Raw genomic sequence first — 24,789 nt, 5'->3', positions numbered from 1 at the left:
TATTTTAATTCTGACAGTCTAAAAACTTGTTACAAAATAATTGGTAAAACTAAATCTGCACAACAGAATTGGCTGAATAGGTTTATCCACCTGCAGAGTGAAGAGAATTCAAAACAAATAGAGTACAATGTGTTTTTAAGTCATTTGAGATAAAAAGTTGACTTCATACTTTCATTACGTTATGCTTTTTTTGCATCTCTGAGTTACCTAGGGCTAACCACATAACCTTAGAGAAATGGTGGTTGCGAAAGTACTTTATAAATTGCAAATATGATTTCTGTTGTGTAACATATTTGCAAAATTGAAATAAATTGAATGTCAATAAATGTATACAATTTTTCTTCCTTTTGTTTTCCGTTTATGTATACCTAAGAGAAAAGAGGATACAAACTCAGATTAAATCAAAGTTCTCATTTTTATTCTTTTTTTTTAAGTAGGTCTTTATTTTTATTTTTAAAAGTATCTCTAAATATGAGTGTGATAGTGTTCAGGAAAGTGGGGGTGTTCAGGAAAGAGTCACAGGCTAGATTATAAATTCATCAAGTTTAAGAAATTTTATTTTGAATTTCTATTACACCAAGAGTCAATGCCTATCCATGGGTGTCATCAGACAAATAGACCCCTGGGATAATTACTTTAGGATTAACCAATAAATTTCTTTCTGATCACTACTGATAAGTGAGCAACATGTAAGACATATTCCTAAATAATGTTTTCAATTATTTGTTTTGATTATTCAAATTAAAGCTGTCCTTTCCTTGCTCTATTAATGTATTTTTGTTTAAAATATTATAAAATAATTTTATTCTATCTTTCTAAAGATATCCAATCCTGTGGATGAACAAATATATTTAGTACAAATGTTTAAAATTGCTTTTCAGTAAAGTGAAGAGAAAACAGACAGAAAAAGTCTACTTGGAGAGTTTCAAATTTTCTCCAAAATACAGTGAACTATTTGCACCATAACAATTTGAAAGCTCTAAAAGGAAAGCCAAATATTTATAATGTTGTATTTATTTGGCAGATGGGAGTATTAAATAGCTCTATATAATGTCCCTTTTTCCAATAGACAGAGTACTTAGACAAATGTTTTGGATATATTTGGATGTTTATTTATCTTAATTAGCACATCTTATCCATAGACTCAAGTCTCTCACATAAAAGATGCAAACCATTTATTACAGTAGTGTAAATGAAATTAAATGCTCTGAAAATGGCTCTTGTTAACTCTAATTTAACAGAACCTCTCTAACAATATTGCAGAACATTTTTGTGTTCACTTTTTTTCTCATTCAAACTCTGCATTATTGATTCAAGAGCAAGCAATACTGTAATTTTAAAAACATTTACATAAGCACCATGAGAAGCCAACAAAAAGTTTTTTGCCCCTCCAAACTGTCACAGAGGTAGGAGCGTGGTGAACATTTGAGAGCATGATGTCTCCAAGATAGATTTCACATATAATATACCTCCAAGTTAAAATCTTATACTCAAACTCAGAATCCATCTGTGTATCTTAAGTTTTCTCCAAGTACTGATGTGTAAATCTATCACGGTAAACTTGAACCTATAGAAGTTGCATTGATTCAAGGTGAAACTGAGGGCGAGACCCATCAAGATGTGGGAAAACACCCATTCTGTTTATTAGATCCTGATGCTTTAAAGCAGGTGCACGGGCGTGCCTGGTTAAGCATCTGCCTTCAGCTCAGGTCATGATCCCAGGGTCCTGGGATCGAGTCCCACATCAGGCTCCCTGCTCAGGCGGTAGGCTGTCTCCCCCATCCCTCTACCCTCCCCCTGCTTGTATTTTCTCTCAAATGAATAAACAAAAATCTTTAAAATAATAATAAAAATAAAGCAGATGTCCCAGCTTTCATTCCTGCCTCAGTATTTTATATTTAAATAGAATAGGTATGCTACTTAAAATTGTTCCTTTTTTAAGTTATCTGAAAGTTTCAGTCTCTGACCAGCATTTTACAATCTCTCATTCTTTTTGACACTTGCTGAGTTATTTCTTTAATTTCATATACTTTCCTGCCCCCTTTAATCGGAATCAGCCTTTTTAGCTGTGTTCCTCAGACAATTCTGAAATATCCTGTTCCCTTAATCATTGACATTCATACCCTCAGCCCTTCAGAATTCCTCAAGATTCTCTGTTCACCATTGATCTAATACGCTGAAGCCAACCAATTTCCGCCAAAGTGATGCTATTGAACATCTTTTCAGCTCTTAGTGCTGATCTAACCCTGACTCAAGCATCCCCTTAATTTCCCTCATTCCCAGGTGTGGAAGAATAAAATGCTATCATTTTCTGTTTCCTGGCTGACAATTTTCTGGGTTCTTTTTTTTTTTTTTTTGAATTTTCTGTTTTTAATGTTAGCTGGACCAACAATTATTTTACTCCGTCCTAGTTTTCTACTACAGTCCTCCAAAGGGCAGCTGTTCCTGCATTCCCAATATCATGTTCCTCTAGAACTCCCCTCCACCTTACCTGAGATCAACACCTATGTACTAGATAGTGATCAATCATCAGCTGCAAATCTCACTGCACTATTTTCAGTTTAAACCTAATTTCAGCCACTGTGTTACAAATTTTATCCTTTGCTATATCTTAAGAATTTTGGTTTATAAAATTGTTTTATCTTTTTTTGCATTTTCAAAAGTCTTCTTTACTAGCTCCTTACTCTCCGTACATAGAAGTATTTCTCTTCTTTAGCCTAAAAACATTCTGGACTCTATCTCCTTGAGTTTACCTTACATAGGTATCTTTTTATTTTTATTTTTATTATTTTTTTTCATAGGTATCTTTTTAAACATACTTCTCATAGTGTTTGCTCACTGCTTCTGTTTTCTTACCATATACATTCTGTTTTAGCTAATTGCAATTTAATCTCTACTAAAATGTTCTCTCTCATAGAGCCCTGATAAACCCCAATTCACAAAACTCAGACCTCAGTAACTTTGCATCTCTTCTTTACGTATCGTGTAATATTGCAATACCCTCTGGTGTTTTATATCCATCACCTCTCCCTTTAATGAACTCCGCTTCTTCTCCCCCATTCTTCAGGGGTTTCACCTGTCCAGGTTTGTCCTTGGATCTTTGTGTTCTGAAATCTGTACTGTCTCTTGGGGACCTCACATCAGAACTATCTCCTCTGGAAGAACGACACTAATATCTTTCTTTTTGTCCATTGTCTTGACTCATATTTGCAAACTTCTGTTATTTATCAGTGAACTGATTGCACTTTAGGAGACCCAGAAAATTAATTTTCAGTCTGATCTTGCTGCCAATTTATCCTTAATCTTTATTTTATGAAGCTCCCAATTATATTTTTTTCCTTTTAGCTCTGTATTTCAATCTCCTTTAATTCCTTTGTGATCATTCTTTCCCCATTGTGGCAAAGTTGCGTTTTATCTCTATCTTTGATAGAATGGATCTCATATTTCTTTTTTGCACTGCTTGCTATCTACAAAAACACCCCTATGAAATAGATATTATTTTCATTATACAGATAAGAAAACAAGAACTTAAGAAGTTAATTCAGTTTCTAAGATCACAAATTATAAGAAAGCAAAGCCTTTTATTTTTATCTGTGTAAGTTTTAAATGTTTATCTGCATTATAAGGTCTATGACAACAAACAATATGTCAGGTTTTGTTCTTCATTGAATTCCTATGGCTTAGTACAGGAATGCCTACAAGCATGATATATGTATGGAAGAATGACAGAATTGGAATCTAAAATATTTCTGTAAGCTTCATAGTGTCTAAAGCATAGCCTTACATTTGGTATGTGGAAACAGAGCTAGAAAAAAGCCATATGTCATCCATATAGAGCTTGTTTAATTCAATTGGAAGATATTGATAGGTTTTCAGAATATAAGTGAGAATAACATTTGGATTGGGGGGAGGGGCATCAAAAACCTTCCTGGCTACACTGTGAGACAAAGGTTTTATGAGAATGATTGAGGTAGGTAGGCCAACTAGGAAACTGTCACTGCTATGCAAGTTCTTTTGAGATTGTAAATTAAAGTGGAAATTACAAGTATGGAAGTAAGATTTGAGGAACATTCAGAGACAAGGTCAAAAGAACATAGTAGGTGACTGCATATGGATTTTAAGTGAGAAGAATGATTAAAAGTAGAATTGAATATAGTGATCATTTTATTAGTACATGAAATGCAAGACAGTTTACACTGCAGAAGATATGAAGGAAAAAATAATTTAGAACACTCAAATGTGTGATGTTTATAGCATAACCAAATGAATATATCTATCAAATAGATGAATATATTGGTCTCGAAATTATGAGGGACAACTCAAGTGAGCATTGGAGATCTAATATATTTAATCCTTTGTTTTCCTTTGCCCAATTATCAAATGTGCATAAAATAGCCATGTAGTTAAGAAAGGGTTTTTTTTGGGAAACTTTATTATACAAGAGATATGTACATGCCTGTTCCACAATTACTGAACACTTAGATATATCTATCATCCATTTCTAAGTAAAACAGGACTGTGTGGGGAAAATCACATAATTCTGTATTTTAGTTTCTTCTTTTTTCAGCCTAAAGTTTATAGTAATAAGATAAGAAAGATGATATATTTTTAAAATACTTCTCAAAATCCAGAATACCTCATATGATCTTTTAAATACTGCATTTTAAAAATAAGTATAAAATTGGAAGTACTTAAATAAAATTTCATTAGAAAAGATAGTACATAGCCATAATATTTCACACAAATGAAACATGCTTAGTTTGTCTCATAAAGTATTTTACAGATTTGTGATGCTTATTAATACTCTATCACAGAAATTGGTATTTGGACATACTAACAGTCATAGAAATACAGCTTACACCATATTCTTACTGCTGTGATGTAAAACATAGAGTATTATTTATATCATATTTATGCTAAAATATTTATATTGGATCTAATCAGATAAATATAAAACACTGGACATTATATAAGAAATTACCCTAGACTTTAGAAAACTGCTAATGCCATGAAAACAAAATAAAAACAATATGAAAAGGGGAATATTCTAAATTAAACAAATTTGAATAGTCTAACAATCAGAGGCAATATATAAACGTAGACTGGATCTTGGATCCAAGAAATATAAAAAGCATGAAAAACATTTTTTTGGAACAATCAGATAAACTTGAATATAGACTATATATTAGATCACATTTTGGATTAATATAAATTCTCTCAAGCATGAAACTAGTATTATGATTTTATAGGGAAAAAGTGACCTTATTATTATGTGTTCTGAAGTATTTATGGGTAAAGTGTCCACTTTCAAAGGTATATTAAATACATGCAAGTATACATATATATATAAAACATTATTTCATATATATATACATATATATAAAAGAAAGCAAACATGACAAAATATTAATAATTGGTAAAGGGTATAAAATACAGTTTTTTTCGGTTTTTTTCTTTTTTTTAATTTTTATTTATTTATGATAGTCACACAGAGAGAGAGAGAGAGAGAGAGAGAGAGAGAGAGAGAGAGAGGCAGCGACACAGGCAGAGGGAGAAGCAGGCTCCACGCAGGGAGCCCAACGTGGGATTCAATCCCGGGTCTCCAGGATTGCACCCTGGGCCAAAGGCAGGCGCTAAATCGCCGCACCACCCAGGGATCCCCAAAATACAGGTTTTTAAGGGAGTACAGGGAAGATGGTAGAGTAGGAGTATGCTCAGCTCACCTTGTTCCTTGGACACACTGAGATAACAGCTGCACATATGCAACTAACCCTGACAATGACCTGAAGACTGGCCCAACAGACTTTTCCACAGTTAATTGAAGAGAGGAGTCCACATTGCAAAGGGCATGAGGGGTAGAGATGCAGTTGGGAACCAAACTTCCAGTGAGACTAACCACAGACAGGAGGGACAACACAAGTGCAGCAAAGCAAGAGTATTAAATTGCACCCTGGGCACCCCAGGAACTGGTTTTCACACTGCAAGGACAAGTTTCCATAAATTCTGGCTTTGAAAATCAGTGGGGCTTAAATTTGAGAGATTTTACAATCAGTGGGGTTTAATTCTGATTACTTTAAAAATCAGTGGGCTTAACTCTGCGAGAGCCAAAAGGCAATAGAAAACTGAGCCCCTGCCCTTAAAGAACCCACACACACACCCTGCAAGCAGAGATCAGCGCCATTCCAAAATAATTCCTGTTTTAGGGAGAAGGGAAGATAACCCCATACACTAGCACACTCATAATTCCTGCATCCAAGCTTCATAGGGGGCTGCACAGGGAGCAAGCCCTAACACTAGGTGTGTCTGCACCCAACGCATTGCAGCTGGATGGGCAGAAGACAAGAGCAACCTAGTGACAACAGTAGGGCACATGCAGCCACACAGAAGACAACTTTGGATCATCTGGTTCTGGTCACCAGGGGGGCACTGCACTACAGAGCACCACAGGACCTCTTCTACACAAGACCACTATATTGAAGACCAGGAGATGTAGCTGACCTCCTTATTGCCTAGAAGTAAACATAGAGTGAGACAAAATGAGACAGAGAAATATATCTCAAATGAAAAAATAGACAAAATCACAGCAAAAAAAAAAAAAACTAAATGGAACAAAGATAAACAGTATGTCTGATAGAGAATTCAAAGTAACTGTCATAAAGATACTCACTGGACTTGAGAATAGTGGACAAACACAGTAAGAGCTTTCACAAAGATACAAAATATAAAAAAGAACCAATCAGAGATGGGGCATTCAATAACTAAAATAAAAAATACTATAGAGGGAATCAATAGCAGATTGGAAGATGCAGAAGAACAAATCAGCAATGTAGATGAGAGTAGTGGAAAGCAAGCAAGCTGAATAGCAAAAAGAGTAAAAAATGGGAATGGGTTAAGGGAACTCAGTGACATCACCAAGAGTAATAACATCTCAGGAAGGGAACAGACATCCAGGACCAGAAAGCACAGAAAGTCCTTAACAAAATTAACCCAAGGAGGTCCATGTCAAGACACATAATAATTGAAATAGCAACAAGTAATGATAAAGAGAGAATTTTAAAAGCAGCTAGAACAAAAGAAAAATGTTATATACAAGGACAACTCCATAAGGCTCTTTGCTGATTTTTCAGCAGAAACATTGGAGACCAGAAGAGAGTGGCATGATATATTCAAAGTACTGAAAGGTGAAAACCTGCAACCAAGAATACTATACCCAGCAAGGTTATCATTTGGAATAGGAGAGATAAAAAGCCTCCCAGATGAACAAAAGTTATAGGCGTTCATCACCACTAAATCAGTCTTACAAGTAATGTTAAAGAAAATTCTTTGAGTGGAAATAAAAGGCCATAGCTAGATGAAAATTATGAAAGGAAAAAGATTTCACAGGTAAAAGTAAACACACAGTAAAGGTAATGGAACAATCACTTATAAAGCCAGTGTGAAGATTAAAACACAAAAGCATAAAGTCAATTATATCTACAAAAAATTAGTCAATGGATACAGAAAATAAAAGATAAGTTTGGCTTTATATACATAAAACATCAAGGGGGAGAGAAAATTTCATGTTTTTTTTTTTTTTTTTTACTTAATGACTTCTAACTTAATATAGATTGCTCTACATGTAAGATGTTATATAGGAACCTAAAGGTAATCACACAAATAAAAAATCTGTAACAGATACACAAAAAATAATGAGAAAGGAATTAAAACATAACATTTAAAGAAAGTCATCAAATCAAAAGGGAAGAGGGCAAGAGAAGAAAGGAACAGAGAAGGACTACAATAACAACCAGAAAACAATTACCAAAATGGCAATACGTACTTTCCTACCAATAATTACTTTAATTTACACCCAACACAGGAGTACCTAAGTGCAAAGCAAATATTAATAGACATAAAAGGGGAAGTTGACAGTAACACAATAGACTAGAGGACTTTAATGGCACCTTACATCAAAGGATAGAACATCCAGTAGAAAATAAAAAAGGAAACAGTGGCTTTGAATGACACACTAAACAAGATAAATTTAACAGATATAACCAGATTATTACATAAAAATACCAGCAGAATACACATTATTTTCAAATGCATATGGAACATTCTCCAAGACAGATCACAATGTTAGGCTACAAAATAACTATCAAAAAATTTGAGAAGACTGAAATGATACCAAGCAACTTTTTTTTTTTTTTTACCACAATAGTATGGAAGTAGAAATCAATTACAAGAAAAAATCTGTAAAACACAGGAATAAATGGAAGCTAAACAACATGCTACTAAACAGTGAATATGTCAACTAAGAAATAAAATGAAAATTAAAAAAAAACATGGAGACAAATAAAAATGGAAACAAAATAACCCCAAATCTTTGAGATACAAGGAGAGCAGTTCTAAGAATGAAGTTTATAGTGATACAAACATATCTCAAGAAACAAGAAAACTCTCAAATAAAACCATCTAACCTTACACCTAAAGGACATAGAAAAGGAATGAACAAAACCCAAAGCTATTACAAGGAAGAAAAATGTACAGATTAGAGCAGAAATAAATGACATAGACACACAAACACACACACACAATGGAAAAGATCAATGAAACCAAGAGCTGGTTCTTTGAGAAGATAAACAAAAATGATAAGTTTTTAGCCAGACTCATTAAGAAAAAAACAGAGAACTCAAAATCAGAAAGAAAGGAAGAGAAAAAATAATCAATATTGAAGAAATATGAAGAATTAAAAAATAAGATTATAAGAAAACATAAAAACAAATTGAGTAATCTGGAAGAACTAAATAAATTCACAGACTATATGACTTCCAAAATTGAATCAGGAAGAAATAGAAAACTTTAACAGAATAATTACTAGTAATGAAATTTATTAGTATTCAAAACTAACAAACAAAAGTCTAGGATCAGATGCCTTCAAAGGTAAATTCTATCAAACATTTAGAGTTAATATCTATTCTTCTCAATCTAGTCCAATAAATAGAAGAGGAAGGAAAATTTCCAAATTCCTTCCATGAGATCAGCATAGTCTAATACCAAGACCAGAAAAAGATGCCACAAAAAAAAAAAAAAGAAGGAAGGAAGGAAGGAAAGAATGAAAGAAAGAAGAAAAAGAAGGAAAAAGAAAAAAAAGGAAAAAATAAAGAACTACAGCCCAATATCTCTGATGAACTTACATGTAAAAATCCTCAAAAAATATTAAATTGAAGTCTAGAATACATTAAAAGAATCATTCACCACAGTCAAGTGGAATTTATTCCAGGAATGCAAGGGTGGTTCAATATTCATAAAATAAATGAGATACATCAGATTAATAAGAGAAAGGATAAAAAACATATGATCATCTGAAAAAGCTCTTGACAAAATATAATATCCATTCATGATAAAAACTTTCAGCAAAGTGGGCTTAGAGGGAACATACTAATGGTGAATAACTAAAAACTTTTCCTCTAAGATCAAGAACAAGATAAACAGATCCCTGGGTGGCTCAGCAGTTGAGCATCTGCCTTTGGCTCAGGACATGATCCTGGAGTCCCAGGATCGAGTCCCACATCTGGCTCCCTGCATGGAGCCTGCTTCCCCTTCTGCCTGTCTCTGCCTGTCTCTCTCTCTCTCTCTCTCTCTCATGAATAAATAAATAAATATCTTTAAAAAAAAGAACAAGATAAAGATATCCACTTCACTACTTTTAGTCAACACAGTACTGGTGTTCTGGGCATAGCAATCAGACAAGAAAAAGAAATAAAAGGCATCCAAATTGGTAAGGAAGAAGTAAAATGTACTATTTGCCCATGACATGTTACTATATATAGAAAACCCAAAAGACTCCACCAAAAATATTACTGGAACTGATAAATAAATTCAGTAAATTTGCAGGATACAAAATTAATAAACAAAAACGGTTACCTTTCTATACACTAATAATGAAGTAGCAGAAAGAGAATTTTTTAAATCTCATTTACAATTGCAGCAAAAAGATTAAAATACCTAGGAATAAATTTCACCAAGGAAGTGAGAAACCTATACTCTGAAAACTATACAATATTGATCAAAGAAATTAAAGACAACACAAACCAGCGGAAAGCTGTACCACACATATGCATTGAAAGAGTTAATGCCATTAAAATGCCCATACAACCCAAAGCAATCTACAGATTCAAAATTATTCCTATTAGAATACGAATAATATTTTTCACAGAACTAGAATAAATTGTCCTAAAATTTGTATGAAATCACAAAGACCCTAAATAATGAAAGCAATTTTGAGAAAGAATAAAGCTGGAGGCATCACAATCCCAGATTTCATGATATACTATTGAGCTTTAGATTCAAAACAGTATGATACTGGCAGAAAAATGGACACATAGGTAAATGGAACAGGATAGACAGCCATGAAATAAACCTACACCTATATGATCAATTAACCTATGACAAAGGAGGCAATAATCTACAATGGGGAAAAGACAGCTTTTTCAATAAATGGTACTGGGAAAAGTGAAGAGTTACATGCAAAAAACAAAAAAAGAAAGAAAGAAAGAAAGAAAGAAAGAAAGAAAGAAAGAAAGAAAGAAAAGGAACTAGACCACTTATTTTACACCATATACAAAAATAAACTCAAAATGCATTAAAGATCTAAATGTGAGACCTGAAATCATAAAACTCCTGAAAAAGGCAGTAATCTTTTGGACATCACTCTTAGCACTTTATTTATGGAAATATATCCTTAAGCAAGGGAAAGAAAAGCAAAATTAAACTACTGGGACTACAACAAAATATAATATATATATTATATATGTATATAAATTTATACATAATAAAAATACATATATATATATTTTTTTGCACAGCAAATGAAGCCATCAACAACAAAAAAAGGCAACCTAGTGAACTAGTGAATAAGAGAAGATAGTTGCAGATGTTATCTCTGATAAGGGGTTAATATCCAAAATGTATAAAGACCTTATATAACTCAACAGTAAATCATCACAATCATCCAATTAAAAAATGGACAAAGAACCTGAATAGACATTTTTTCCAAAGACCTACAGATGGCCAACAGACATGTTAAAAGATGCTCAATGTCACTAATCATCATTAGTGATGCAACTCAAAACTATGGGATGCAAGGAAATGCAAATCAAAACCGTGGTGACCTATCACCTCACACCAGTCAGAAAGTCTAGTATTAAAAGACAAGAAATTACAAGGGTTGACAAGGATGTGGGGAAGGGAACACACATAGCATGCATTGCCGGTGAGAATGTAAATTGGTGTAATGTAAATGCAGCCACTATGGATGACAGCATAGAGTTTCTTCAAAAAAAAATAAAAATAGAAATGTTGTATGACCCAGTAATTTCACTACTGGATGTTTACCCAGAGAAAATGAAAGCACTAATTTGGAAAGACGTATGCCCCCTTCTATTTATTGCAGCATTATTTAGCAGCATTATTTACAATAGGCAATATACAGAAGCAACCCAAGTGTCTATCAATAGATAATGGATAAAGAAGATGTAAATACAATGGACTATCTAATAAACATAAAAAAAAAGAATGAATTCTTGCCATCTGCACCATGAGTGGACTTAAAAGTATCATGTTAAGTGAAACAAGTCAGACAGTGGAAGAGCCATACCATATGATCTCACTCATATGTGGAATCTAAAAAAAAAAAAGAGCAAACAAAAACCAAGCAGACTCTTAAATATAGAGAATTGGTGGTTGCCAGAGGAGCAGTGGGTTGGTAGGATGGGAGAAACAGATAAAGAGGTTCACAAACTTCCAGTTATAAACTAAATAAGTCACAGAGATGAAATGGACAGCACAGGGAATATAGCCAATACTATGGTAATAACATTGTATGGTGACAGATGGTGCTTGTACCTATTTTGGTGAGCATTTATTATATATTCAATATATACAATTTAATAATGTACAGAATTATTGAATCAATATGTTCTACACCTAAAACTAATATAAATCTGTATGTTAACTATACATCAATTTAAAAATATAGATTTCCAATGGACTATTTTCTCAAACTCTTGCAGGTTTTAAGATTATTAGAATAAAATATTTGGGAAAAAATAAGTGTACACTGAGATATTGTTTATTATTTGGCAAAAAATGTATAAATTTAACTACAAATTCAGTATGATTTTATAAGTAAATTCTACCAATAATCTCATGAACAAATCATTTACAAATTTCACAAAGAAATACATATTTTTAAGACTTTATTTATTCATGAAAGACACAGAGAGAGAGAGAGGCAGAGACACAGGCAGAGGGAGAAACAGGCTGCCCATGAGGAACCTTATGTGGGACTCGATCCCAGGACCCTGGGATCACATCCTGAGCTGAAGGCAGACCACACTCAACCACTGAGCTGCCCAGACATCCCAAGAAATACATACTTTGATACAAATACATTATTTGATAACCTTGACAACAAAATTTAACAGATGGTAGGGAAGTCTGGTGGCTCAGTGGTTGAATGCCTGCCTTCAGCCCAGGATGATACTGGAGTCCCAGGATCAAGTCCCACATTGAACTCCCTGCATGGAATCTGTTTCTCTCTCTGCCTGTGTCTCTGCCTCTGTCTCTGTGTCTCTCATGAGTAAATAAATTAAATCTTAAAAAAAAAATTAACACACACACACAAAAATTAACAGATGGTGACACAGCAATCTCTCTCAACAGAAACATAAATGCAAAGACCAAAACCAGTATTATTAGCAAGCTGATTCTAAGAATGTACAAAATGTTGAAGAAGAAAGAAGAAGAAGAAGAAGAAAGAAGAAGAAGAAGAAGAAGAAGAAGAAGAAGAAGAAGAAGAAGAAGAAGAAGAAGGAGGAGGAGGAGGAGGAGGAAGTATGGAAGTATGGAAGTATATCAAGTGTATCTTCTTTTAGGGGGCAGTTATCCTAAAAATGCATGGTTAAAATAGCACTGGAATATTAATATCATTCACTACATTACTACATTACCACATTAAAGGAGAAAAATAGTTATAGTTATGTTTGAAGTAACCAAAAACAAACAATAAATTTCTTTCATCCATATCTGAAAAACTCTTATCAAACAAGCTATAAAGGCAGTTCCCTTAACCAGATAAGCAATATGTACAATAACGTTCAGGGGTTGTCATAGTTCATACTGTAAGCCAGTTGACTACATTGTTGACTACAAACAGTGAACAAGGGCTAATGATGATTCAGGGACTTGACCCAGTTTCCTGCCCCTCACCCTTTCCTATTCAATGCTCTTACCAGGTGTTTGGGTGAAGGTGGATAGGCACCATTTCATACTCAAATAAGATTCAGAGTTTGGCAACATATAGTGACAAACAAAGTCAAAGTTCTGACTGACTTTAACCATCAGAAATGATTGATCCAAATAAACAAAATGGAATTTACTTTTTAAAAAAAGATTTTATTTATTTATTCATGACACACACACAGAGAGACAGAGACATAGGCAGAGGGAGAAGCAGGCTCCCTGTGGGGAGCCAGATGGGGGACTCGATCCTGGGACCCCGGGATACAACCTGAGCCAAAGGCAAACACTGAACCACTGAGCCCCCCAGGTGCCCCAACAAAATGGAATTTAAACAAGAGATCTTCAGCCGAGGTTTAAAAAAAGATTATACACGCATAGTATGTGAAATAATCTGTTTGCTAAGAGGTGATGTGGAATCAAAGGTGAAAAATTTTAAATATTCCAAACTCAATATAGGTAGAGGATATGATAAAACTGAAGAAGAAAAGAGAAAGAAGAAAGAAGGAAGAAGAAAAAGAAGAAGAGGAGGAGGAAGACAATGGCAGTGGCAAATGAATCATGGTCTGCATTAAGTGTTCTATTTAAAAACAAGTACCAAGAGCAAGGCCAGCCTAGGTTGCATTCCTATCCTACTACATCAGAATGTCAGTATTGTTGATAAATCTCCTGATATGTATGGCACAATTTTCAGTACCAGTGCTTCAGGACACTGGCTTTCACACGTGGAGTCCAGTGTTGAATGTAAGGGGTTTAAATATCTTGTTCCACAAGAAAGGATTAAAGGACCAGAACATATTAAACTTGCAAATTCTCTTAGAAAAGAGATAGAGCATGCTTCAATTAAGAGAAAATGCCGAGAACTCACCATAAGTTAAAGTACGTCCTGGGGATTTCTATCTGTAATTTAACCTGCCCAACCCTAAGGGGTAGATATTAATAGCCCCATTTTATAAAAGAGGAAACGACTCTCTGATTAAATTTGACCAAGATATCCAAAGTCAAAAATAATTGCAAGCCCACATTTGTTTAATTCCAAAATGTGAGTATGCCTATCACGTTTTCCTACCGTCGGTCTAGCCGATTTGAAGGGTTGTCATGAGGAAGAGACAGATAATTTTGTCACTGCTCTGTAAGAAAGAGGAATAAACAGTGCAATAAAATTAAGTTGGTTCAAAAGGGCTACCCTAAAAACCTTCCATGCCTACAGTCTATAAATGGATGACAGGCAGACACTGCACACCGATATCTATGGCAAGTACACTGCCTTCATATTAATTTGTAATGAAGGAATTAAATAATTTATGTGATGAAATAATTTTGATATTGACATCATAAGGACTTTTTTTTAAATAAATCAAACTTACAGCATTAATATGGGTGTCAGAAGACAGTTTCTCTGTTTTGAGGTAGATGTGGGACTTTGGGTGAGTATTACAATTTCTCCTGGACCCATTTTTCTCATGCATAGAATGAAGAGATATGCATAGTTGGTTGATTTCTGAGTTTGTATTTTACTGTACAATTATGTGATTTTTAAAACCACCTACAAAAAAATCTTATGCAGGATAAGTGTTTATTCTCACTTTGCCTCTTAGGAAATGAATAATCAAGCCTAGGAGTGTGTCCAGTTGAAGTTCAGTTACAACCATAAATGTCATGTAGCTTTAAAATTGTCTTTAATATTTGTAAATAAAAATGTGAAATAAAATCTTTAATTCTTAGGAATAATTTGAGTATTAAAATAGGAAGCACCAGCCTGAATATTTAATTATTTGAAACATTATCCACTTCCAATAAATAAAATTCCTTTAGTACCCCTTGACCCAGAAAATAATTTTAGTGATGACCGGTTTGGAAGGAAGAGATTATTTCGGGACACCCTCAGCCTATGTGAACATGCTGTTTTGATGTCTATATTTGACTCTGTAACATGATCTCATTGTACAAGAATGGAATGGTTATTGTGAACTATGACCTAGAATCATTGTGAGAATGGGACTTGCTATTTACTTCTGATATAACTTTCTAATAGAGTTTCAAATAATAAATAGGATTTTGGAGAGATTGACTTTTCTTCAAGAGTTTTCCCTGTTAACACTATAGCGGACTATACTGGACCTTCATATAGAAGACTGAAGTCATACAAAGAGCAAAGAATGATCCAGATAGCTTCTCTAAAGTCTTCCAAGGAAAATATTCATATTTCATATGTAGTTTCATAAAACATACTATTTTGTAAACATTACAGTATTCTGCTTACCCAAGAAAGGTCATGAATGATCAGCTAACCTATAAAGAATCATTTTATAATAAGATACCCTCTAGACTCAGAAATAATTTGGCAACTTGCCCGATCTTAGTGTTATCAGTATAATTACCAATTAAATATAATAGGATGAGTTCCTTTTCTCAGTCTCAGATTTTCACCAAAGTTCCCCCCTCCACCCAATACTTCCATTCTGATTGATCAAAATATAACACTAAATACTTCTGCATGAACAAGCAGTGGGGTTCCTATTGAGCCCATTGACTGTCCTCCCACATCCTTATGATTCTATAATTTTCCATATAGCAAAATTATGAATATACATATACATATAAATTTGGAGAAGTGAGATATTCTCCGAATCCATCACCCAAATAGTATGACGCTCTAATTTCTAATGTCCACATCTACTGTAGAGAGTTTAAAACAATATTACCAAGAACAGTTTTATAATATTGCTAGGTAACTTTTTTCCCCCAAAATGAGGCACAACCTGGAGCAAAATAGCCAATCTTCTGAAGCCAGCAAACCAAAATATTGTACAGAGCTCGTTGATCTGCTCTTAACCACTCTTGCAAACAAGCAATGCTTAGTCATGCAAAATAATACAGCCACTTGTCTTCTGAAAATAGGTGAGGTGATATTTTAATGTGATTTTTATTTTATCCTCAAAACTTTTACCCTTGGACACAGCAGTCGCTATTAATTGGGATGGTTTTGCGCCAACTGTCAGTTCATATTTGGTTACAAGTCTATAAAGAAAGATTAGCAAATTGCTGTGGTTGATTTTGCATTTGTCAAATTTTTATGCTGTGCGGTGTAGACCACAGTAGTATAAAAGTATGAAGAGAAGTCTGCTGGAGGGTCCTCAGGATGAAGAATCCATACATCCTCACCAGGCAATGAAATCTCATTTCCCGTAGCTTTACCACTCTGACATCCTTGCTATGAGGTGGCCTGCTGTTTCAGATAACTGTAGGAACTAGATACATTTTGATAAGCCTGAGACAATACGTATTTGCTGTGAAGTAGAATTAAATTTAGGTGTAGATATATCTGTTTATCACAGCTGAAGAAAATAGTGCCAATCAGGCAGAAAGGTTTCAAGATAAAAAGTGTAATATCCAATACAAAGGGCAAACTTTTATTTTTTAAGTATGAACTTAAAGAATTCATTTATTTCATTGAAATTCTAGGATTAGACACTCTTCTAGGTGTTTTAGATTCATCAGTGGACAAAACAGAGACCCCTGCCCTTGTGCAGTGTACCTCACAGTGTTGGAAGGACAGACAAAACAAAAAACAAAAAATTAAAAATGGCATGTGAGTAATTTGTCAATTTGTAGAATACGGTAAGTGCTAGGAAAAAGTCGAGTAGGGAAATTAGAATAAAGTAGCTGACAGTGGAGTTAAAAATCTAACCAGGCAAGTCAAGGTCCTCCAATTCAATATATATTTTGCTATAAGTTTAAATAAAATTCTGAGATTCAGAGTTATCAAAAGTCCTATTAGTTTTGTTTACATAAAAACAGGTAAAACTAGGCAGTTGACTGCCATGCTAGTAAGGGATAGACGTTTAGTAGCATAATAAAATCCAAATCCTGGGTTTGGATTTTTCCTGGGAAATTTTAAAACTGCCTTAGCTGTGCTACTTTGAAATCTGTCCAAAATTAACAGGTGCCCTGAGACTTCGAATGTGTCCCGTGACCCAATTTTTGGAGCTACCAGTAGTATATGAAGCCTCTTGCTTCTCTTAAAGATACGGAAATTAGGTTGAGAAAACTAACAAATCTACTCATTGGCATTTTAGTTCAGATCTTTGGTCAATATCTTATTTTAATGTCATATTTCTTTGGATAAGGGTTAGTTGTAAACTGAGGATAATTATAAAAATATGATTTCATATCAGTTACAAAATACTGAATATTCCCCAATGCTTTCAAGATTTATTGGTGATTTTATCTAAAAGTTTTATGAAATTTGTATTATCAGGCTTTGCCAATTCTTGGTGACTCTCTGCTTTTCTCCCATCTGTAAAATCAGAATATTCCAAGTTCTAGTGGCTGCCTAAATTTGCTCCTTCCCCACCTCCCGCTTCGTATGTCTAGGATTCATAGATAAATACACTAAAAAATATGTCTTTATATATCATTTCATACTCTATACAGTATGCCCTACATGTTGCAGTAATTTTAACCAAATTCTCCCATCATTTTCACTCTCAAGAGATATATCCATTTTAGACTCCTCATATGGCAGCCATCCTTACACTAGTCATCATTTGTTTTTAAAGATTTTATTTACTTACTCATGAGAGACACAGAGAGAGAGAGGCAGAGACACAGGCAGAGGGAGAAGCAGTCTCCATGCAGGGAGCCTGAGGTGGGACTCGATCCCAGGACCCCAGGATCATGCCCCGGGCCGAAGGCAGACGCTAAACCACTGAGCCACCCAGGGGGGCCATCATCATTTTAATAAACACTCATATGAATACTCTGAGTCTCATTGCATTTATCCTACTGTTCAAAATATATAAATATTACATATTACATATAAGTATGTAATATTCTACTTTATAAAACACACATATATTAAGATATTATGGGAATATTGGACCTTAAAATCATAGGTGTTTTATTCTCTGTAGTCTTCCTGATAATGACCTATGGTACAATCATTTTTAAGTTGCTGAGGATGTATGTTTTTTAAACAAGATTATTGAGATAAAAATCTACATATAATAAATCGCAAATCCTGAAAGAGTACAATTTAGTGAGTTTTGATAGATGTACACACCCATGAAATCGTTTTTACCATGACTAAAGATACTGAACGCTTTCGACACGCTCAGTTTCCTCCTGTGCTTCTGCAGTCCTTGCCTTTCTCCTCTCCCGTGAGTAGGAAGCACGGATCTGCATTCTGTCACTGCGCTTGGTTTGTACTTTTTTTATGTTTTTAAAATTGTATTTATCTATTTGAGAGAGAGAGAGAGAGAAAGATCACGAGCGGGGGAGAAGGGCAGAGAAGCAGACTCCCTGCTGAGCGGGGAGCCTGATGTGGGACTCAGTCCCAGGACCCTGGAATATGACCTGAGCCAAAGCCAGACACTTAACCAACTGAGCCACCCAGGTGCCCTGGTTTGTACTTTCTAGAGTTTTATATAAATGAAACAAATATACTATGGAATATATGGGATCAATACAGTCTATTTGCCTTGCTTCCTTCATGCAGCATCATTTTAAGTTTATTAGTGTTGTTGCATGAGTCATAAGTGTATTCCTTTTTACTGCTTGTAGCATTTCATTAAGAGATGCTACGTTTTGTTTATTGTCCCTGTTAATGGGCAGTTGGGTATTACTGCTCTGGGGCTATCAAATAAAGTTCATCAAATATGAACATTCATGTGCAAATCCTTGTGACGATGTACATTTTCTTTTATTTGGAGTAAATGCCTAAGAGGGTAATGAGTGGATCATATGATAGGTTTATACTCAACATATCAGGAGCTGCCAATTGTTTTCCGGAGTGGATATACTTTGTTCTTTTCTACCAGCAAATTAGAGTCTCCCAATTGCTCCACATCCTTGTCAATACACGGTATTGTGAATCTTTTAATTGTAGCCAATTTTACTGGATATGTAATGCTATCTCTCTAGGGTGCCATTCTTGATTACTAACATGGAGCATCTTTTTTAGAAGATTATTGGTCACAAATATCTTGTTTTGAAAAACGTCAGTTCAAATTTTGTGCCTAATTTTATTGGATATTTATGTCTTCTCATTATGAACTTAAAATAGTTTATAAATCTAGGTACCTGCCCTTTGCCTGACAGACTTGCTGTGAATGTTTCCTCCTAGTCAGTAGCTTGTCATTTCATTTGCTTGACAGTGTCTTTTGGAAAGCAAACATTTTTAATATTGAGCAAGTCCAATTTATCAATCTTTAAGTCTTTGTTGTTTTGTTTGGTTTTTGTGTGTGTGTGTTACCTAAGAACATTTTGGCTACTTCTATCTTGCAAAGATTTTAATCTATGTATTGCTCTAGAACTTGTATAGCTTTAGTACACACACAAACAGATACATGTTTATGAATCAATTCAAAATAATTTTTGGATTATTGTCATGTAAGAGTCAATGCTGTTTTTCCACATGAACAACCAGTTGCTTCAACATCATTTATTTAATACATGTAGGGTTTCTTTACACTGTTCTCTTTACAAAGTACCGCAGAGTTTCTGACATATGTGGATTCTTAAGTACATTGCTTTGTGTTTTATCTTGCATGGTAGCTGGCAAATAAGTTTGTGCTTATTATGGCATTATAGTCTTCAATAATCTTGTGAAGTAAATATTCTCGGTTTATAGGTAAGGCCTTAAGAACTTACCAAAGAGATCACAAAGCTCACAGGTGTGCACACACGGGGACAGAACCAAACCCTCAAACCCAGGTCACTTCAATTCAGTACTTCTTGGGTTTCATTTCACAAGTAAACACTCATTAATGGCAAAGGAGACTCAAGAAATATGCTCAAAAGGCCTTGTGACATAGCTGGAAACAGATTTTTTTCATCAGTTTCATCTTTTATATTTTATGAATCATGTGAATTTTGTACCTCTCTATACAATGTTTGCCAAACACACCAAAATTAAGTTGTATATTGTATATCAACTAAAATAAATGCTCGAGGTAAATGCAACTGGTTTTCTTTCTTTCTTTCTTTTTTTTTTTTTTTTTGCAACTGGTTTTCTATGGTATTATCACCCCCCATGCTCCTCCCTCTGGAATGTGTAATCCATTTTCAGATGCTCACCGGTCATTGTTATCTGCAGCCTCTTTAGGTTTGTTTAGTGTTGTTTATCTTATTAATTTCCCTTTATATAAACAGAAGAAAAAACATTGTGTACCAAGGTAAACACAGTATTAAAGACAAGAGTCTATTCTTCGATTAGAATAGGCTTCAAAACGTTCTGGGAATAAAAGACAACTTTGTAGTGTTCTTTTTTTATTGCTATTTAATCTAATAGGATACATGAGGAGACATTCTGGGAGACTTAGAGCTACCTAGAGACTGTAAAATTGGGACTACTTTCCTTGGGGTGCAAACCCAGGCGACACGAGCTTTCCAAATTATGTTCAAATGCAGTAATATATATTTTTTTCCTGAGAGTATACATTTCTTGTTTTAGAAGATACCCTTTACCTTGAAGTCAGACCTATATCTGGATTTAACATCAATATACAGGGGTTTTATTTTCTTCGGGTATCCTAGAAAGTAGGCAGCTAATATCTTTCAAGACTTGACAGAGATTATTTTCCTTCTTTATATAGGAGAGCTCTCTGTTCAAGATTTACCCACAAGAAAGTGATAATCACAGGTTTTATTATCTATATGAATTTAGCAATTTATAACAGTCCCATCTTTCTGTTGCAGGCGCAGGGGAATCTGGAAAAAGCACAATCGTTAAACAAATGAAGTAGGTATAGACTATTTAAAATGTTTGATATTTGAAGTCTATCCGTGTACTTGAGCAGTCTGAAAATAAATACTTATGGAAAATTTGATTGATAATCTGTGCATCCAAGTAGTGGCAGAGCTGGCACAATTCCTGTGCAAGTATCCCTCCCTCCTTCAACAAAGAGCACAACTGGTGTGTAATATTGCAATCTCCACTCTCTTAAACTTTGCTTCTCAACAAGATGAATACTAAAAGCAGCCATATTTTAAATCTATTAATCTGGGTATAATTTAGGGTTTTGGTAATGTGGGCAAAAGCCATAAACATTTCAAAATATGTCAATCAATGATCCATTTGAATTTAGGAGGAAAAAATATTTTTAACCTGCAAAGCACTTTCTTCTTCCTTCCTTTTTCTTTCACCACAATAACCACACCAACATCAACCAGTTTTGTTAAAAAGAAAATTGTATCTCTTTCCTGAATTGTACTCTTCATGAACTATTAAGTACAAACTCCTTGAAGGATACAGAAGACACTTCAGAATCCAGCTCTTAAGCTCTCTTCCTCCTAACATCCCACGACATCCCCCTTCCTGGTTCTACACCAGAAATGCTGAACTCACACAGTTCTGTGACCTACCCAAGTCAGTACAGCTCCGTGGCTAAGGTCGCAGACTCCCCAATCAGACTGCATTTGTTGCCCAACTGTACCACGTACTAACTGAATGAGTTGGGGGGCTTCCTGCCTTTACCTATGCCTCCATTATTTTCCTGTAAAATGTAGGCAAGAATCTTACCTCCTTTAAAGGACTCAGTGCAAGAAAGGAGAAGACATATGAAGCACTTAAAACAGTGCTTGGCACACACCAAAGCTTGACAATTGTAATCATCTACTTGGTCATACTGATCCTTCTGCCTAGAATGTTCTTCGTTTTCACTATCTGGAGTAACTACTTCTCCCTTAAAACTCAGCTGATCATCACTGCTCCCAGGCAGTCTCCTGTGACCCCTTACACATACTCCCAATAAAGTTTACCACTTTTTCTTCTCTAGTTTATTGCATCACATGCAGACATGGTTGCTATGTACTATCACAATGCACAAAAACGGATTTTATGTTCTTCCTTTCTGGTATTAATAGAATATTTTGTGAGGACAGAAAGATTCTCTATCTGTACTCTCCAAGACAGCAGCTCCTAGTCCTATGTGGCCATTAAGCATTTGAAATGTGGCTGGGGTAAATGAGGAATTAATTTAATTTTAATTAACATCTGGGGGCTACAGTGGAGATCCAGTCTATAAGTTCTTGGGGAGGAGAGAAAGTATAATTCACTCATTCTTTTCAGCACATAATTCAGTATGTTACAGAAAATGCCCAGGAAAAGCCAGTTAATTTAAACAGATTTAGGAATCAACTTGCAAGTAGAAAGCTCTATCTCACCGAAATGTATTTATGCAGTCCCTAGACAAACAATGCTGATTAAAGTCTCACTACAGCTGGATTTTTAAAAAGTTAATTAAACACCATTTTGTCATTTTGCTTTGTGATGTTTCCTTATCCTATGATGAAAAGATAGGAATCAGAATTTATTCCAGAAAGAAATCCTAAATGCCCCCAAGTTTAGTTGTACTTGCCATTTTAATGAAATTAAAATAATTTCCCAGTTTCAGTTTTTGAGAAAGGACTGAGATTTTTTTAATGAACTTGATCTATCCACAAAGACATTTTACTGTATTTTTCTACAAACTCTAATTATCTATTTACTTATTAAAGTTACTTGTTTAATACAGCAAGATAAACATGGCCATGTTTAAAATAGAAATACTGCAATTACTGGTAATTAAATACCAAAAGCAATAAATATGGATACAGAGGCTGCTTCAACTCTTCTCACTGTAGAAATTCTTGTATTTCAAAGTTTTAGTATCCTGCGGGGCACTTCTATTCTTTTTCCACTTATGATAAAGCGTCTCTGTATAGATAAAACACAACTGCTTCAGAATATGACATCCAAAATGATACCCAATGTACCTATAGCACTTCAAAAACAGCAACAAACAACAGAAAGGAGCAAGAACATACTATATGATAGATGTAAAAAAGTAATCAGCATATGCAGAGATTTTAGCTTTTGAAAGTAAATCTATTTTAATGTATTACTCCAAAACTATAAGTAAAAGTTTGTGTTCTGATCGAGTGGAAGGAAAAGATGAGTTCAGTCAAATAAAATGTCGAGCATTTATACTTTGAGAACTAGTGGCACGTACACAGATGGAAAACTGACAAGGGATTTAACAGCAGGTAATTACCTACATTAAAAAAAATGCCTTTGTTAATGCTATATATAGAAAGCCGGCACTCCTATTTTCCAGTGTGTCTTAAGTGATAGGAAAAGAAATGAATGTTCTGCTAAATTGCTTTGCTTCCTCTAGAAATCACGTTATAAAGACGTTTCAGAACTCTGTATGTATCTTTGTGTGGGGAATCTGGAAATTTTTCTTTTGAAAACAAATAAGCTTTCTAAGTAAGGTTCTCATGATTTACTCATTTGTAAATACTGGTTTATCTAGGGTAAATTCAAAGTCCTTTTTATATTTAGCATGAGGAGCTCAGAAAGAAAATACTGTATTAAATCCCAATGATGATAATAAAAATTCAAAGCCATAAAATTGTTCAGATTTAACATAGACATATGGACAATATTTTTTGTAGCAAATACATACTGTAATTTTATTTCAGCAAATTATTATTGATGTTTTAATATTATAAAAAAATTGCTCAACTCACAAAAGCTTTTCATGTTTAAATTATAGGATCATCCATAAGAATGGTTACAGTGAGCAAGAATGCATGGAGTTCAAAGCAGTTATTTACAGTAATACATTGCAATCCATTCTAGCTATTGTGAAAGCCATGACTACCCTTGGGATTGATTATGTAAATCCCAGAAGTGCAGTAAGTATGCGAATAATGACAGTTGTAGTCCTACAATGGAGTTTCAGCCATAAAACAATAGAACTAAATTTGTAGGACTAATCTAACAAAAATTTAAAAGTATAAAATATTAATTTTGGGAATTTTAATTCTGTATCATGTAAGATTCTTTTTCTGTTTCATGTAAGATTCCTTTTTCTCTTTTAGAGTGTGTGCTATTATCTTGTTTAGCATTAACTATTTTTCTAGGAATCGAACCTAGTATCAAATAATACGTTGTATTAGAGAAAAAGATTGATAATATTTACTAAGTACAAAAGAGTTCATTCCATTAACTCAAACTGCAATAAATCTACACTTATTTTCTTAATTATGAGTCATTCATGGAGTAAACATTATAGTTATATTTATAACATAATTATCATTATTGCTCAACAATAATTACAAAGACAATGTGGGGCAACGAAATGATTCTTTTATGTTATTTTGTTAAAACAACTCAAAATTGTGTGATTAAGTAAGATGTTTGTATAATATACTCAACTCGTCAGTTATGTTTATAAGGTATATCTAAACAGTTTCATTCTATTTTATATTTTGTAATATATTTTATGTTAAAACACATTAAAAACCCACTTAGTTTAAAAGAGTTTATGTGCAAACATATAGAACTATTTTAGTTGACAAATGAAGCATTTAGTATTCTCCAAAGAACAATAGTTAACCACACCCCAAAAAGGAGTAATGGTGTACAATCAACAGGAAAATACTCATTTCCATTTGTTCTGTCGTGGAGCAGCTGGTTGCCTCCAGATGATATCAACTGAACTGCTCCCAATATAACTC

At 34.1% G+C, this 24,789-nt stretch overlaps 1 protein-coding gene across 1 annotated transcript in view; it reads left to right on the top strand.

Annotated features, from left to right (window-relative positions):
* The window catches only part of GNAT3 (G protein subunit alpha transducin 3), a 54,621-nt gene that overhangs the window by 3,230 nt on the left and 26,602 nt on the right, over positions 1 to 24,789 (top strand). Inside the window, exons 2-3 of the mRNA XM_055301191.1 lie at positions 20,983 to 21,025; positions 23,823 to 23,964. Coding sequence (XP_055157166.1) covers positions 20,983 to 21,025; positions 23,823 to 23,964 — 185 coding nt within the window. The remainder of the gene's footprint in view (positions 1 to 20,982; positions 21,026 to 23,822; positions 23,965 to 24,789) is intronic.

Source organism: Nyctereutes procyonoides, unplaced genomic scaffold (assembly GCF_905146905.1).
Source record: "Nyctereutes procyonoides isolate TBG_1078 unplaced genomic scaffold, NYPRO_anot_genome, whole genome shotgun sequence".
NCBI lineage: Eukaryota > Metazoa > Chordata > Mammalia > Carnivora > Canidae > Nyctereutes > Nyctereutes procyonoides.
This window is presented reverse-complemented; position numbering and strand designations above follow the sequence as displayed.